The sequence below is a fragment of the Stegostoma tigrinum genome, chromosome 5, assembly GCF_030684315.1.
Source record: "Stegostoma tigrinum isolate sSteTig4 chromosome 5, sSteTig4.hap1, whole genome shotgun sequence".
NCBI lineage: Eukaryota > Metazoa > Chordata > Chondrichthyes > Orectolobiformes > Stegostomatidae > Stegostoma > Stegostoma tigrinum.
In genome coordinates, this window is record NC_081358.1 from 89,894,889 (window position 1) to 89,911,185 (window position 16,297).

Here is a 16,297-nt window from a genome sequence, read left to right on the forward strand (position 1 = left end):
TATGCCCTCTGCACGTAAACTCAATCACAAGGGGTAACAACTTTCCACATCTCGCCTATCAAGACCCAGAAGAATCTTGTATTTTTCAATAAGGTTGTCTTTAACTATTCTAAATTACGTTGAATACAGGGCTAGCTTAATCAACCTCTCCTCATCGGAAAATCCTTTCATATGTGTAATCAACCTGGTGAACCATCTCTGGACTACCTCCAATCTTTTTCCCTAGGATGGGTGAGTTCAAAACTTGAGAACACAGTTCTAAGGTGACAGGAGAAAGATTTAAAGGGTCCTGAGGGACAATTTTCACATATGGAATGAACTGCCAGAAGAAGAGGTGGATGCAGGTGCAGTTACAACACTTAAAAGGCGTCTGGATAGGTACATGAATAGGAACGATTTAGAGGGATATGGGCCAAAGGACAGCAAATGGACTAATTTAGTTTGGGAAACTTGGCTAACCTGGACAAATTGGACTACCAGTTAGACAAAGGGTCTGTTTCCATGCTGTATGACTCTAGGATTAGTGCCTTGTATTGTTTTAGAAAAAATTTTCCTCCATTTCCTTTGGAATAAAGGCCATCATTCCACTTGCTTTTGCTTTACTTGTTGAACTTGGATGCTAGGTTTTTGTGATTCACGCACACGGACTTCCAAATTTCTTGTTTAGTAGCTTTCTACAGTCTCTCTCCATTTACATAATATTCAGCCCCTCCTGCCAAAATACATAACCTTTCATTTTCCAATAATATTTCCATCTTTAAAGTTTGTGCCCACGTGCTTAACCTGTTTATATGTATCTACAGATTTTTGTGTGAACTTCACTACTTGCCTTCCCAGTTATTTTTGTATCATCAACATTCACTTTCCTCATCCAAGTCATTAAATATATGTAGTTAATAATTGTGGACCAGTGCTAATGCCTCTGGCATTTCACTAGTTACAGGTTGCCATACATAAAATGGCTCCCATCTCAACTCTCCATCTTCTGTTAATTAGCTAATCCTTCATCCATATTGATAGACTCTCTCTATTTTACTCATTTTGATGATCAAAAATCAATGCAACTCTGTCTAAAAGAATATAAAATGATCCTACCTCGACTTCTCTCTGGGGAAAAGAATTCCGTAGCTCAAACAAATCCCCTGATCTCCACTCATCCTTAGTTTCAGACTGAGTTCCTAGTTCTCCTACAATGCGAAACATTCTTTCAGCATCTAGCCTGCCAGTTCCCCTCAGGATCTTTTTTTTAATAAGATCACTTCTCATTCATCCAAACATCAATGGATACGCAGGTCCAATCTTTCCACATAAAACAATACCTACATCCCAGAGTCAATACAGTGTGGAGCTGGAGGAACATCCCTGAACTATATTAAATACCATACAAAGTTCTCATTAATGCCCAATACAATTGCAGCCTATATTTATATCCCATTCTTCTCACAGTATTGATGTACTACATTCTAACTTCCTGTGACTAGTGTTTTGGGACACCCAGTGTAAAGAATTCCACATTTATGTTTTTCACAATCATGTTTCATAGCATGCTGCTTTTCTATTCTTACTGCCAAACTGGACAAGTTTCACACTTTCCTGCATTATACACCAATTTCCAATGTTTTTTCTACTCAATCAGCCTATCTAAATCCCTTTGTAGATTCTTCATGTTCTACCCTTGTCTCATCAGCACAGTTAGCAAGCATGCCATTGATACCTTTATTCAAATCATTTACGTGGACGATAGATAGTTTACACCCTAGCACTGATCCCTGTGGTATACCACTAGTTACAACTTGCCAATCTGAAAATGATGTAGTTAGCCCTACATACTGGGTCCTGTCAGCTAATCAGTAATCCTTTATCCATGTACCATGTTCTACTCTACACCCGGAGCTCTTAATTAGCATGGGAACCTTTGATGTGGCAATTTACCAAACATCTTTTGGAAACTGCCCAACTTGTACAAGGTCTCTTTTATCCATATTACTTGTTGTTTTAAACAATATCTCATAAATTAGTAAAACATGGTTTCCCTTTCACACAGCTACTTTCACTCTGCCTAATTGCATTAAGGTTTTCTAAATACTCTTCTATAACCTCCTGAATAATAGTTGTGCATTTTTCCTACGACAAACGGTAAGCTACGTGGGCCTGTGGTTATCTCCTTTTCTTGAACAACATTTGCTATTTTGCAATCTCATGTGACCTTTCCAGAACAAAGGAATTTTTGAATCGCTTTCGCTATTGGATCCCTGAAGTCCACCAGGTCTAGAGGCCTTGTCGGCCTTTGGTTCTAATAGTTTCTCACCATCATTCCCCTCGTGATTGCAACTGTTAAGTTCATCCCTCTCTTTCGTCTCTTGATTACAGATATTTCTAGGTTGATGTTTGATTCTTTTACAGTGAAAGAAGGCACTAAACGTCAGCTTAACCCTTCCTAACAAATTCATACTGGCTGTTCCTTCTTAACCAATTCTTCTCCCTTTGAGAATTAATTTCATCTTTGATATTGGTCTCAAGTAGTTTCCTACCTTTAATGTGAAACTGATTGGCCTGTGGTTAACAGGCTCATCTGTTATTCTCAATAAGTATACACAATCATTTAATTTTGCTATTCAGGTTCACATGCTCTGCAACTGATTTGGATCTTGCATAGCTCCAGTTACTATGTGATAAACTGTCACAGTGGGACAGCATAACATAATAGGATGAAAATATGACAGGCATATTAACAAGATATTCATTATTGTGTATATTTTATTATAAATTGATTTTATTACAACAAGTCAGTTAACAGTTCTGTCACATGCAGTATTTGCATATAATTAAAAGTAAACTGTTACAATGCAGCCCAGAAGCAGAAATGGCAAAAATTCACAAAACAGCAGGTCATCAAAAATTATGATGTCATTCACATCTTATACCTGAAGAATAACAGTTGATGTGTCAAAATAATCATTCTTTTGCATACAAACACTCACACAAACTAAATATAAAAAGAGTTACAAAACTAGTAAATACCAACAAGATACACTGTGCTATTGTCATGCAGGTTTAATTCCCCACAGCAGCTGAGTTCACAATCTCAGAATAATAATAAGGATTTAAACTCAATTCTGGTTTGAGGATGAAGGTAATACAGGTCAGCTGGCAAGATGGGTAAAATAGATAGGATTTGGCCAGCAGTATTTTGAACAAGCTGGAATTAATGCAAGATACTCATTGCAATGTTAGAAAGGAGGAATTGCTGGTAAGCCCATCACTTTGCTAAGTGTGTCCAAACTATGCTATTGAGGAATTCATGAATGAAGTTGTTACTTAGCAGATGTAGAGTGCACAATCTCTCACTGTACATTCACTTATGAAACACCCAAGTTTAGGCTCCCTTAAATAAAGGCAGTCAGCAGCCAAGGCTTAGGAATCTCCAGGAATAATGTAGAGCTAGACCAGCCGAAAGACCATAGCCTACCAGCTCAAAGTACGATGAGCTTCCAACTGCACATCTAGCTGCAGTCGCTGTTCCTGAACAGGGATTTAAACCAAGTGGAAAGAATCACAGCCTCACTAGAAAGCCTTTTAAGGTCCATTAATGAACTACGCTGGCAAACTAGTCTATTAATCGTATTGCAAACCTTTGTATTCAGGTGATGGATTGTTAACTCTTTATTAAAGAGGTGTTTCCATTCCAATCTTCCACTGCACAAAGGATATATTCTCATCTCAACACTGTAAAGAGATCTGAACATTTTCTGAGGGGAGAGGAAAAAGTACTGATTAGATAGATTAGGATATAGAGGCTAATCGATGGAGTTTGAGGGGTAGAACTGACAGAAAGCAAATACTTGAGAAGTTTGACAGTTGATAAAACAAAAGAACTATGAGATTATGGGAAGACAATGATCACAGCATTTTTTCTGCTTTTTTTTCAGTTTCCAACATCCAACAGTATTTTGCTTTTGGACACAAAAGGTTAGTTGAAGAGCCAAAGTCTGCGGCCAAGAAAACTTGTTGGCCAAGAAGGCAGATTACAGGACAACACTTAAATGAGATAAGACAGAGATTTAATGAAAACAGTGATGGTTTAGAATGTAATAGATTTGGGGACAAGGAGTTGATATAAAACAAAAAGGATGGGATGACGAGTGAGCAAACTTAATTGGCTTAAGTAAAATTGGTGACTCCAATGACATTAAACTGTTGCATCAACACCTCACTAAATTGGAAACTTTGTCCCAGAGCAAACAGGTGGATGCGGGTAAAGTGGTTGATGTGGTGTATATGGATTTCAGTAGAGGGTTCGATAAGGTTCCCCACGGTAGACTATTGCAGAAAATACGGAGACATGGGGTTGAGGGTGATTTAGCAGTTTGGATCAGAAATTGGCTAGCTGTGAGAAGACAGGGGGTGGTGGTTGATGGGAAATGTTCATCCTGGAGAACAGTTACTGGTGGTGTACCGCAAGGATCTGTTTTGGGGCCACTGCTGTTTGTCACTTTTATAAATGACCTGGATAAGGGCGTAGAAGGATGGTTTAGTAAATTTGCAGACGACACTAAAGTCGGTGGAGTTGTGGCTAATGCGGAAGGATGTTGCAGGTTACAGAGGGACAGAGATAAGCTGCAGAGCTAGGCTAAGAGGTGGCAAATGAAGTTTAATGTGGAAAAGTGTAAGGTGATTCACTCTGGAAGAAGTAACAGGAATACAGAGTACTGGGCTAATGGTAAGATTCTTGGTAGTGTGGATGAGCAGAGAGATCTCGGTGTCCATGTGTGTGGATCCCTGAAAGTTTCCATCCAGGTTGATAGGGCTGTTAAGAAGGTGTGTAGTGTGTTATTGGTAGTGGGATTGAGTTTGGGAGCCATGAGGTCATGTTGCAGCATACAAAACTCTGGTGTGGCTGCACATGGAGTATTGCGTACAGTTCTGGTCACTGCATTATAGGAAGGATGTGGAAACATTGGAAAGGGTGCAGAGGAGACTTACCAGAATGTTGCCTGATATGGAGGGAACGTCTTATGAGGAATGGCTGAGGGATTTGAGGCCGTTTTCATTAGAGAGAAGAAGGTTAAGAGGTGACTTAATAGAGACATAAAAGATGATCAGAGGATTAAATAGGGTGGACAGTGAGAGTCTTTTTCCTCAGATGGTGATGGATAGCATGAGGGGACTTAGCTTTAAATTGAGAAATTGAGGGGTGATAGATATAGGACAGATGTCAGAGGTAGGTTCTTTACTCAGGAGAATAGTAAGGGCGTGGAATGCCCTGCCTGCAACAGTAATTGACTCGTCAACTTTAAGGGCATTTAAGTGGTCATTGGACAAACATATGGATGATAATGGAATAGTGTAGGTTAGATGGGCTTCAGATTGATTTTACAGGTCTGTGCAACATCGAGGGCCGAAGGGCCTGTACTGTGCTGTAATGTTCTATGCTCTATAAACCATAAATTGGTTATTTCTAAATATGAGTCAGGTCTAAAGTTTAAACTCTTTGATAAATAATCTGTGAAATAAATTGTTGTAAATTTCAAATGAACGTACAAAGATGTTTGGAATATTCCTTCAGCAAAATATAATGATTTGCTCTAGAACTGGTGCAGTTAAGACTTTTATAGATATTTCAAAATCTGAAATATGCAATATTTAAAGAATTAAAATAATACCTATTTGTTTCCGGTAGTGATCAATTGGGATTTTAGAAGCACCAGCATCTTTCCTTGCCATTTTCAATGATGTACAGAATACCTACAAATTAAGAATAGTGTGATCAGGAGATATGTTCCAAAAGAAACTCAAGTATTTTAATAATGATAAATATTTAACTAATGATTTCTAACTCCATTTAGAGTGAACTGCTCTTTGAAAAGCAATTTGTAGGCTAAATGAAGATGTTCATCTGTTTCATATTTTTTTAACAATCTCTAGATGGACACCCAGTTCTTCTTCCAAAAAAAAACTGTTTTCTATCATTCCATAGGATGTGAGTATTGTTGAAAAAGTAAACATTTATTGCCCATTTCTAACTTCCATGAGAAGGTGGTGGTGAGCAGCCTCTTTCAATTGATGCAGACCATGTTAAAGTCTTCCTACAGAGCTGTCAGACAGGAAACGTCAGGATATTGATCCAGTAACGACAAAACAACTTTGAGGTAGTCATACTCCCAAGCACCTGTTGCCTTTGTCATTTTAGGTAAAAGACACTGACTGGGGAGGTGCTGCTGAAGAAACCTTGGTGAGTTGTTGCAGTACATCCTGTGAATACAGCTATGACGTGGTGATGGCAGAGTGTTTGAATGCTCTATCCCGGCTGGTGTCGAGCTTCCTGAGTGTTGCTCTTCTGATTATTTTTGTTTTACTTTTCTAAGTTAAAGGGCAACATTCTGAAGGGATAGTATAGATGCTCCTGTACTTGAGAATCCAGCACAGCGTTTTGTTACTAGTATCACTAAAATCAATAGGCTAAATATTCTGATGGTCCGAGTGTCACTGCAGCAGCACAGACTGGAAGTGATCACTGGAACCATGAGGAATCATAAATGCAGCAGACTGCGTGGGTATTACCCAGAAATTGAAAATTCCAAAGGGCAATTACCCAGCATGTTGAACCTTCGAAAAAAATCCACTGAAGTTAAATAACTCTGGTCCAGTTTCACAAATAGTTACCTAGAAATATTTAGAGGGCCAAAAACCTAGTCTGACTCTTGCGTCACTATTATACTGTCTCCTTACACATCATTCACCCAGCCCCATTACAACTCCCCAACCTCTGACAAGTATCCATCCAACCAACCCCATGCCAAACCAGCTCAATTCCAACCACATTCCTCCAGGAACCAACATCCTACTGTTGCTGGTCTTGAACCTCCGGATCAGACCTATATCCTTTGCACCTATCAGCCTGACAGCAAAACCCAATTTGACACCACCCTGGATGACACCCTGGACCTGAACCTATCCTCCCTCTCCCAACTTGGTCTGACTTCCCTTGATTGTCCTCAAGTATGAGGGAACTGTTGGCCTTTGGGTACATTCCATAATTCTGACAGAGCCAAGATTGGAACTGCTAGCCAGGAATTTGGAGCTCAGTCATAATGTCAAAACTGAAATGAAGAGACAATCTGACTGTGACTGCCATTCTTCAGAATATCCAGATCAATACGCTCTTTATGTTTCCGTCATATTCTAACAGTGGAAATTTCATAATACAAGACTCCAATTGAAATGTTTTCACTGCTTCCTTTGCCAAAATAATATCTTCCATTTTGGGATTTTTCAAGACTTACTCAATTATAAGACCTCAAAACTGCACTGGGCTCATTTGGTGACCAGCCAATTCAGACAACCTATTGGACTTGGCAATTCCTCCATTTTAGTTTGGAAATGCCATGTATTTTGAGTGAAGCCCTACTTTGGAATAGCAACGAGGTTGCTATTTTTCAAAAATGCTTCGTATGGAAAGCAATATTTGATCTATCTTGCTTGTTTTTCAATCCAATATACTTAAATCGATGAAGCATGGCTTCCAATTTTAAGCCCATTTATGAGAGTGTTTTCAAATTCACTGCTACCACACCACAAAACAAATTATGCTTCACAAAGACGACCAATAGCTGCCCACTATGGTGCCAGTAAAACAGTGCACAGTCTTCTTTCAACTGGAGATGGACATTTCTAATAAGACAGACCTTACTGACAATCGCCAAACTCCAGCAGCATCATGTAGGTCATTTATGTTGAGTGTCCTGGTTAACTCGTCTCCTCTTTTGGACAGTGCAGAAACACTGAATTGCTGGCTAATTTCCCTGCAGAAATGTTTGTTCATAGTAAACCAGGAAGCTCTTCAAAAACGCCTCTCCTGCTATAGCTGAATCCACACTTGTACTTGGTCCTCAGTTTTTCTTCAAAATCTCATACCGCTAGCCTTGCTTTAAAGTAAACCATATCTCCCCATTTGAAACTGGTTTTCAGTGGCCTTACTTTATGTCTTAAGGATTGAGAAGATTTCAGCTTCAATAAAAGCCTTTCTGCTTGTATCAATGTATTCAAATGATCGAAAAAGATACAGCTAATCGTGCTTCCTTTCCTAGCTTGCAACTAATCACTTATGGCTGATGGAGCTTTTGGCTTTCTATTCGAAAACTGAGTGATGTGGCGAACATCCTCCCAGCAAATGCAGCAAATTCTTAACCATGGAAAGCCAGGCTTTACAGTTTGATTCGTCTGCCAAAATTTTACGAGCCATTTTATCTAATATCAAATGGTTCCTTTTACACACCCCATTACTAGAAAGGCTTTCTATTGCCATATTCATAATGATGTTAATGTTTGCACACAAATCTCTAAATTCATCATCAGCAATTTCTCCCATTAGGAATGAAAAAATTTGCAAGTGTTCCAAGTCCAGTCCCTAATTGCATTTCTAATATATTAGCCACAACTATTTTCCTATCCTTTACAATTACAAAATCCCTGCTGAGTGGAAGTAAGCTATTTGGCCCATGGAATCCATTCTGACCATCCAAAGGCATCCCACCCCCTACCCTATTCCTGCAACACTGCACTTCTCATGGCTAAACTACCTATCCTGCACATCCCTGGACACTGTCGGCGGTGGACGGGCAATTTAGCATGGCCAATCCACCTAACCTGCACATCTTTTGGACTGTGAGGGAAAACCTAAATAAGAGAAACCTTACTGACAATCGCCAAACTCAAGTGGCATCATGTAGGCCATGTATGCTGAGTGTCCTGGTTAATTTGTCTCCTCTTTTGGACAGTGCAGAAAGAGAAAACCCATGCAGACATAGGAAGAACATGCAAGCTGGCACACAGGCAATTATCCGATGACGGAATTGAACTCGGGTATCCAACACTGTAAGTTAGCAGTGGTAACCACTGTGCCACTATGCCGCCCCAACTTTATATCTGTTATTGATAATTAAATAAATCTGATTGCCAAATCTACACAAGGCAAAATGAACTCGCTCGCCTTCATAGCTATGGATGGTGCCTAAATGAAATTTCTTGCTCAGTTCTGAGTTACTATTGGCCAGGACAGCGTCCTTCAGTATTTCTTGTAAATCTCACATCTATCATTTATCTCCAGTATCAGTTTAGTGTACTCTTCATCCTTTACTAAACTCTGGACAACAGATAGGCAAAGTAGTTTTAATACAATTCATTTTTTTGTCTTCTAAATATCTGCCTTGATATCAATGGCACTGCTTTAATAAATAGTATCCCAATTGTGCAAAATGCAATTGCACAGATTTCCCAAACACAATATGGCAAATGGCACAATTTATCATTTGGCATATCCTGTTTCAGTTCCACATTCTTCATTGATGGCCTACGTAAGAACAATGCTGTTTCACTGAATACTACATCTGTGCTAATGCAGTAATTGATTCCAGTTATTTTACAAGCAATGACTACTGTTTTCAAAGATTTTATGTTATCATCCCCAGACCTGAAACAGGTGAAGTCTCAATTCCTTAACTTTGCCCCAATCCTTATTAATCAATGTAAAAATGTACCATTGTCTAACATTGTACAATTGAAAGATTCTGCTACCAACATGTTGCTCACATGTCTGAAACTTCTTGTGACTAATGTAATTCCTTCTCTTTGATCAATTTCTCCATCTTCTTCATCTAAATCTTCGATTTCATCTTCATTTCAAAAGCTGTAATACCTTTTGAGACAATTCATGGCAAAATGGCATTTTGAATCACATCTAAAATATCAATTGGCCACAAACTTGCACTTCTGGGGTTCAGTCCTATCTTGTAAATCATAAATTCTCCTTTCATCTCAAAACTATCATAATTATAAAAGCACTTGTGATCTAACTTACTTTAGTTAAAAGTTCTTTTGTACTGCCTCCTGCAACTTGTATCTAGACGATCTCACTAGCCTGCTAACATTGCATTTTCAATTTGTGTCACATGATTAATTGTCCCATTTTCATTATGAATACAGCAAGAAGGGAATGTTTTTCAAGGATTTTTTTAAAAGAAGTGACATTTTTCAAGCAATTTGTGCTCTTCCACAAATTTCCCATCAAAGCTGTCAATACAATTGACGACTTCCCAGCTGAAATTTTTGCTATTTTCTATAAACCAAACGAATTGCATTCTGTATTCTTCTAGAGAGCTATCTTCATCCTTTATAAATTTGTCAAAATCTGACCACACTTAATAGACAGTTAGTAAATCATCCTTTTGACCAATTTTATTTGCGAAAGTTAACTTTAATCTGTGTTCAAATCATCAGGCATTAAAATCGAAAAGAAAATTGTGTAACTTATCTTGCTCCAGTATGGTAGAAAAAAATGCTAAGACCACTCCTTGATTCTGATTACTGTTAAAGTAGTAAGTAAGCACAGTCTATATGCTTACCTTATTCTTTCACAGGTCATAAGATTTGTTTTCAGAAAACATACATACTGACATATCGTGATATTTTCTGCTTTGATACAGCCAATCTTTCTGAAGTTTTCTCCAAATTATTCTTTGGTTAGAATACTGCTTTGCTTTTGATCCTTGATTTACAAACAACTGACCATCCACTGCTACTACTGATAAATACCAGAATTTAAAGTGCTGTGGATAAAACTTTTATTTGTAGTTCAAACTCCGAGCACACAGATTATCTTTCACTTCATATATAAACAGAATCAAATGTTCAGCCAAATATCCCAATTAACATCATCTTTACCCTAGTTTAATTTGGTCTCAAGCATCCTTCCCAGACACAACTAAATGATAACATCCATAAATTGTGTTTTAAAGTTCTGCTTAGTTTCCATTCTTCAACGCCTCTTTAAATGTACTTCTGGATGTTTTGATATCCTGCAGGCACTAAATAAATACACGCCTTGTTGACTGATAGTCCACTTGAACAATGACATCTTGACCAGGTCACAGTCCAGCCTGAATTCTGGTGAGTTCATGATTCAAAACGTAAGAAGTAAATGTATCACCACTGAATGCAAATTAAAGTTTGTTGAAATTTGTTCTTTTTTATTTCTTTGCAACTTCAGGCCACTATATTCCAAAGCACTGATTGTCTTGACAGATGACACTGATCAGAGTTGGTAGTTCGTAGAATCCTTCCATTAAAAATAATCAATCTCGAATGTGATGTCTCTTTCCAATTTGTCCGTATAGTGATTGAATTTTCTTCTATATCACTGCTGACAAGCTTTCAGCTAGGGGTACAAGACAACTGAGGTCAATATTTTCAGTAACTGCCCTGATAATCAATCTACAGGCCTTTAAGGCTAGACGACCTTAAATGCAAATGCTTACAAAGGAATGTAAATATAAGATTAAGTTGTCAGGCATATGCCTGTCGGTTATTTCCCTTGAAGTTTCATGTATGAACTAGCTACTAGCTTGCGCATGATCTTGACTTTAAGTTTATACTTATATGTTGAGAAGCTTGAGTTTTCAGAAACCAGGCAGAGCCTAATATGGAGGAAAGCGTTCACCGGTATATTTTCTGCAATGAAAACACAAACTTGTTTATAAAGAACACGTTTTGAATATCACTTCAAATTCCACTGATTATGCTATTACACAGACAGGTTTACCTTGGGTGTGTTTGGGATTTTGATTTATCTATTTGTGTTTGTAATTTTGTGTTGATCAGGTTGCATATATCAGATGTTAATCAATTTTTCAGTCTGAAGGGTTAACACTCAAATACTGACAGTCAGCCTCTAATAGTAGTGATGTAACAGATCACAGGTCAAGAAATTACTCTGCACAGAATGTTAACTAAAAAGATAATCTTACCAACAACTTCAACTCAGCAGTGTTTCTAGATCCTGACACAGGACACAACCTCTTCTGAGGCTCACCACCATGACAACAGATGGTAACAGCAAGTGACTGACCCAGCAGTAGGAAAAAGACAGTAAGTAAAAGCAAAGCCCAATAGTAACAAGACAGAGCAGTACAAAAAAGAAAAAAAATGACTGGAAAGCAGTCATATGCAGAGTGGCTGTGAAGAAGGTACAGTGCAGGAAATAATTCCAGCATAGAGAAGCCATGAAACAAATTTTATTGCTGCCAGAATCTTTCGAACACATGGGAGACCCAAAACAAACCAAGTGGCAAAACTGGTGCAAACAGTGTACTAAGTACAGGAATGCTTCAAGGTTAGCAGGTAAACCAAAGAACTAGGTCAGTACCTTTGTGCAATCAACAGCATTGAAAACAAACAAATGTTTTAACAAAGATTTGAGGGTGTTGTTTCAGCTTTCAATATTCATTTATTCAAAGGCTGAAATATTACCACAGAAAGGATGAAATTTAACAAACACCACGAGACAGCATACATTCTTTTACTAATGATTTGGATCCATTAGTGGATAATTGAGAACACGAAGCCCTGAAAGATGGATCAGATTTTGGTCAGAATATTGAAAGAGATAATTTACAATCAAAGGAAGATTAGACACTAGCGAACATTGTGCAATTCGCAAGGCAGAGGTGAAAGAAAACAATCCCGCATTTTTATTTGGCCATCAGGGAAGCTCATGAAGGAAACCAATTGAGGCACTGGAGTTTGTGCGTAATAATTTTTAAGTTTTAGTCACAGAAAAGTGGCTAAGAAAGACTTTCCAGCCTCGAACCATTCAATTCCAAGGACGAAGAAGGAGTCAACTCAAAATGAAAGATCAGTTCACCGAAGCACTGCAGCATAAAGGAAACTAAATCACAGAACTCTTATACATGTTTCAAAATCAAGTGTTCATTACTAAGCTGCAAAGCTTGCAACAATCAATGACTTATTAATAACATTGACAAATTGGAAGACCAGACAAGACAAAAAAGGATTCAGAGTAAATTTCCAAAAATTGATTGGAAACTAATATTAGCTGACCATATTACATTGAGATCGAATGCCAAATCTATGTACTTATTCATTCTGAGGAAAGTTGCATATCTACATTTGAAGAAAGTGAAACATGATATTGAGGCAATGTTACATCAGGGAATGAATTCACCAGTGACGAAGCCAGCAAAATGGTTCTGGCATGGAGTCAGTGCCAAAACTAAACAGACCCCTGCAACTTTGCACTGACATTACACAATTAAACAAAACAGTCAAGAGGAAAATTAAACTTTAAAGAGTACAGAGATTCCCATCTTCTTCCGTAAAATCTGAGATCAAGGTCCAAGACATTTGCAAAATTGCCAAAGCACTTATCTTTGTGAGCCAGGGATGAAGACGGACAACTTTTTTTTTGGGCAGTAGAGTAGGAAATAGAATTAATGTGTAAAGTCAGAGACTTAGTGGAGATATACAGTGGTATGAAAGATCACATGACTGCATACACTGGAGAGAAATGATTCTGTGTGGAGCCTTGTGCTAAGTTAAATAGTGTAAATAGTTAACAGAATGTTAAATTACAAAGGTAATCTCATTAAACAGCAGTCTTTCTAGATCTTTATTCAGCATTCAACCTCTAAGATTCACCACTATACAAATACCCAGCAGATTCTTTATTTTGAGACACATAATACAAAAACTCTTCTAATATTTTAAATTGTTTCAAAGGAACAGACTTATAATAAAAATATCATTTGTAAAAATGATAGTGCACCCAAATATCCCAAACATTACAATTTTCTTAAACGTAATCAAAGTTTGTTTAGTATATTATTTTCTGTATCTTGATTCTAACACGTTGGTCATTTCATAACACACAGGTGTACAGCGAAAACCAGACCTAAAATTTGGTAATAGTTATCGTTACCACACTGACACTGTCAGTTGAATCATATCGGCCTTTCCATATCTGTTTTTGCCACTCAGTAAAATTACAATACTCAATAACCGTCAACATTGTCTCCAGTGATGCCGAATTAGGCTTTTCGAATAACCAGTACCAGACTTTGTGAATTACTGACACAAGGCACCGAATTTACAGCACAAACAGAATATTTAATTTATTAATAATACCGCAACTTTAGCAATGTGAAGTTAAACAACAAGGTAACCCAGGTAATGTCTCAGATTTAACCCTAACCCTCTTTAATTCTAGTCTCCACTCTCACACATAGATAGACAGACAGTTGAGGGATAAATCAAAAGGAAAATAATTCATAACTGACCAGTTCACTTAAGCAGTCTCCACAATCTGTAACATTATTGGCATATAGGATTACATTTGCTTAGTTTATGCTGACACGGAGAATGCAGATAGATTCCAGTAAACACGGAGGAATATTTATTTAATTCTTATAACTGAGATTCTATTCTCTGAACATTCAACAAGTTGATAATGAGGGGACACCAGGGAACTATACAACCTGTGTTGTTTTTGCAACCCAATCTTGCTGTAGGCTGATCTCAACACAGTCCCCCAGCCAGTTCAAACTCTGGCCTCTCCCTGCCAGACCACCATCTCCCCAGGAAGTATCAGTTAACATTCAACATTTACCATTTTACTGAGCTTAAGGCCTCTCTAGATTTGCAAAATCTATGGACAATTTTAATATGAATCTAGTGGAAATTAATTTTCAGGCCTGACCTCAAATAAATAACAGCTTGTTATTTTTTGAAACACAAGCTGCTGCTCACAGTCAATAGGTCATGTTTAGCTCACATTTATATATAAGATGTATGAGATGTATATATAAATAACAAAAATCAGCAAGTGTTCTAACAATTATGCACAGGTAAAATAAATGAAGGGACTCTGGATTTTCTGCTAGTGCAGTGCCTTACCCATGGTGACTCTCAGGATAAACCATACCCAATTATCTCTCTCTAATGACAGACCAGCATCTGGTTCCAGTAGGACTGTGATGATTTCAACTTTTGACTAAACAAAGCACTTGAGGCCAACCTACAGCCAGTTCCACTATAACGCGTGTCCCAGAATTGCGAATTGGCTGCAATGCAACTGACGAATCGAGGAATGCTATTTCCAAAGCACAAACTTGTGTTGGCTATAACGCTATTCCATTGGTGTGCGCATTATGTTGACTTTGAAAAGCAAGTTGGATTTGAAGGAATGGACAGTGAGGATGTTGAAGAGCTGCGTGAGTCCCACTGTGAAGACCACTCTACAGCTATCCTAAAACAACTTGTCGCTAAGGGAGAAGTAGAAGCTGGAGATGTAGAAGATGAAGATGAAGTCCAGAATGCAGCACCATGACAGATTTTCACTTCTATTTTGTCTTCTAACCTGAGGGAAATTGAGAAGCAGTTGCAGCTTTATGAGAACAATAATTACAATGCAAAATGCTGCAGGGTAGCAGTTCATGAATAAAATCTTATTTGGCACCCTACGAACAGCTTCTTCATGAAAGAAAAAGGGCAAAACAGCAAAAAAAAAGATGTATTTTTGAAGCCAACCCACATGAAACAGTCAGAACACAAATGAACCACATCCATCCACTTCTGGATTAACTATTTTTCGTTCTCACCATGCAACTACAACCACACCTGAAGGTAATGGCATCAACCCTCAGCCCCTGCATTAACAACAGAGTAGCCTTAAAACCTCCTCCTCCATTGGGTTGTCTTGACATTTTCCAAGGTAAGGCATTAAATTTATTCTTATTTCCTTATTAGATATTAATTAAACATTTATTGAAACTGTGCTAGCCTTTGTGTCAGGTTTTTGAATGATATATTTTGGGGACCTAACATCACTTTTCCCATAGGCCCCATTATTTCTATCGCGCAATTTTCTATAATGTGATGTTGCGCAGGAACACAACTATCGCGAGATAGCAGAACCAACTGTAACCTTTTACAGTAATCATTACCCAATCATGCTTACGAGTTGTTCTGTCAGATTGCTAATAACATACACATATTGCTGCAGTGGTTGATAGTATGGATGCTCATCCAAGTCGTTACTGTGCCACAGTCTGTGTACAGCAGCATCAGCAGGAAATCATTCAGGACCTTGCTTTCATGGTCAGAGAAATCCTTATTCAATTTTACAAATCCACTCGCTTCAAACCAACATGCATTAAATTCTATAGAGATGGAGTTTCAGAAGGACAGTTTCAACAGGTAAATGAAAGTTTGGGTGACTCTGCTTGGTACTGGAGCTGAATATTGTTAGCTAGATGAGATTAAAGAGGGTGCTGAACCTATAAATGTACTTACCTAATGGAAATAGTACCTTCCTTATAAGAGCTGCACATTTACAAGCCAAGTGCAGCCAATTAAGTGGCTTATCCAAGTTTTAAAGAAAAAAAATCCTGCTTAATCTGATCTTGGCCTTACTGATGAACCAAACAATGGAGAAATTGATTTAGGT

The 16,297-nt window shown here is 38.0% G+C and overlaps 1 protein-coding gene and 1 long non-coding RNA gene across 7 annotated transcripts in view; one reads left to right on the plus strand and one right to left on the minus strand.

Annotated features, from left to right (window-relative positions):
• triqk (triple QxxK/R motif containing) overlaps window positions 1-16,297 on the minus strand; it is a 94,168-nt gene that overhangs the window by 41,672 nt on the left and 36,199 nt on the right. For 5 of the 6 annotated variants that reach the window (XM_059646130.1, XM_059646128.1, XM_059646129.1 and 2 more), the window contains exon 2: window positions 5,664-5,745. Coding sequence is in view for 5 of the 6 variants with exons in the window: in XM_059646128.1 (XP_059502111.1) it covers window positions 5,664-5,724 (61 nt within the window). In the remaining variant the exon portion in view is untranslated. Of the gene's footprint in view, window positions 1-5,663; window positions 5,746-10,448; window positions 10,572-16,297 lie in introns of those variants that run through there. The other variant, XM_048529681.2, reaches the window with a different exon arrangement.
• The window catches only part of LOC125451929 (uncharacterized), a 40,020-nt gene that overhangs the window by 6,025 nt on the left and 17,698 nt on the right, over window positions 1-16,297 (plus strand). The window contains exons 2-3 of the long non-coding RNA XR_007247417.2: window positions 8,778-8,874; window positions 10,860-10,944. This is a non-coding gene — a long non-coding RNA (uncharacterized LOC125451929). The remainder of the gene's footprint in view (window positions 1-8,777; window positions 8,875-10,859; window positions 10,945-16,297) is intronic.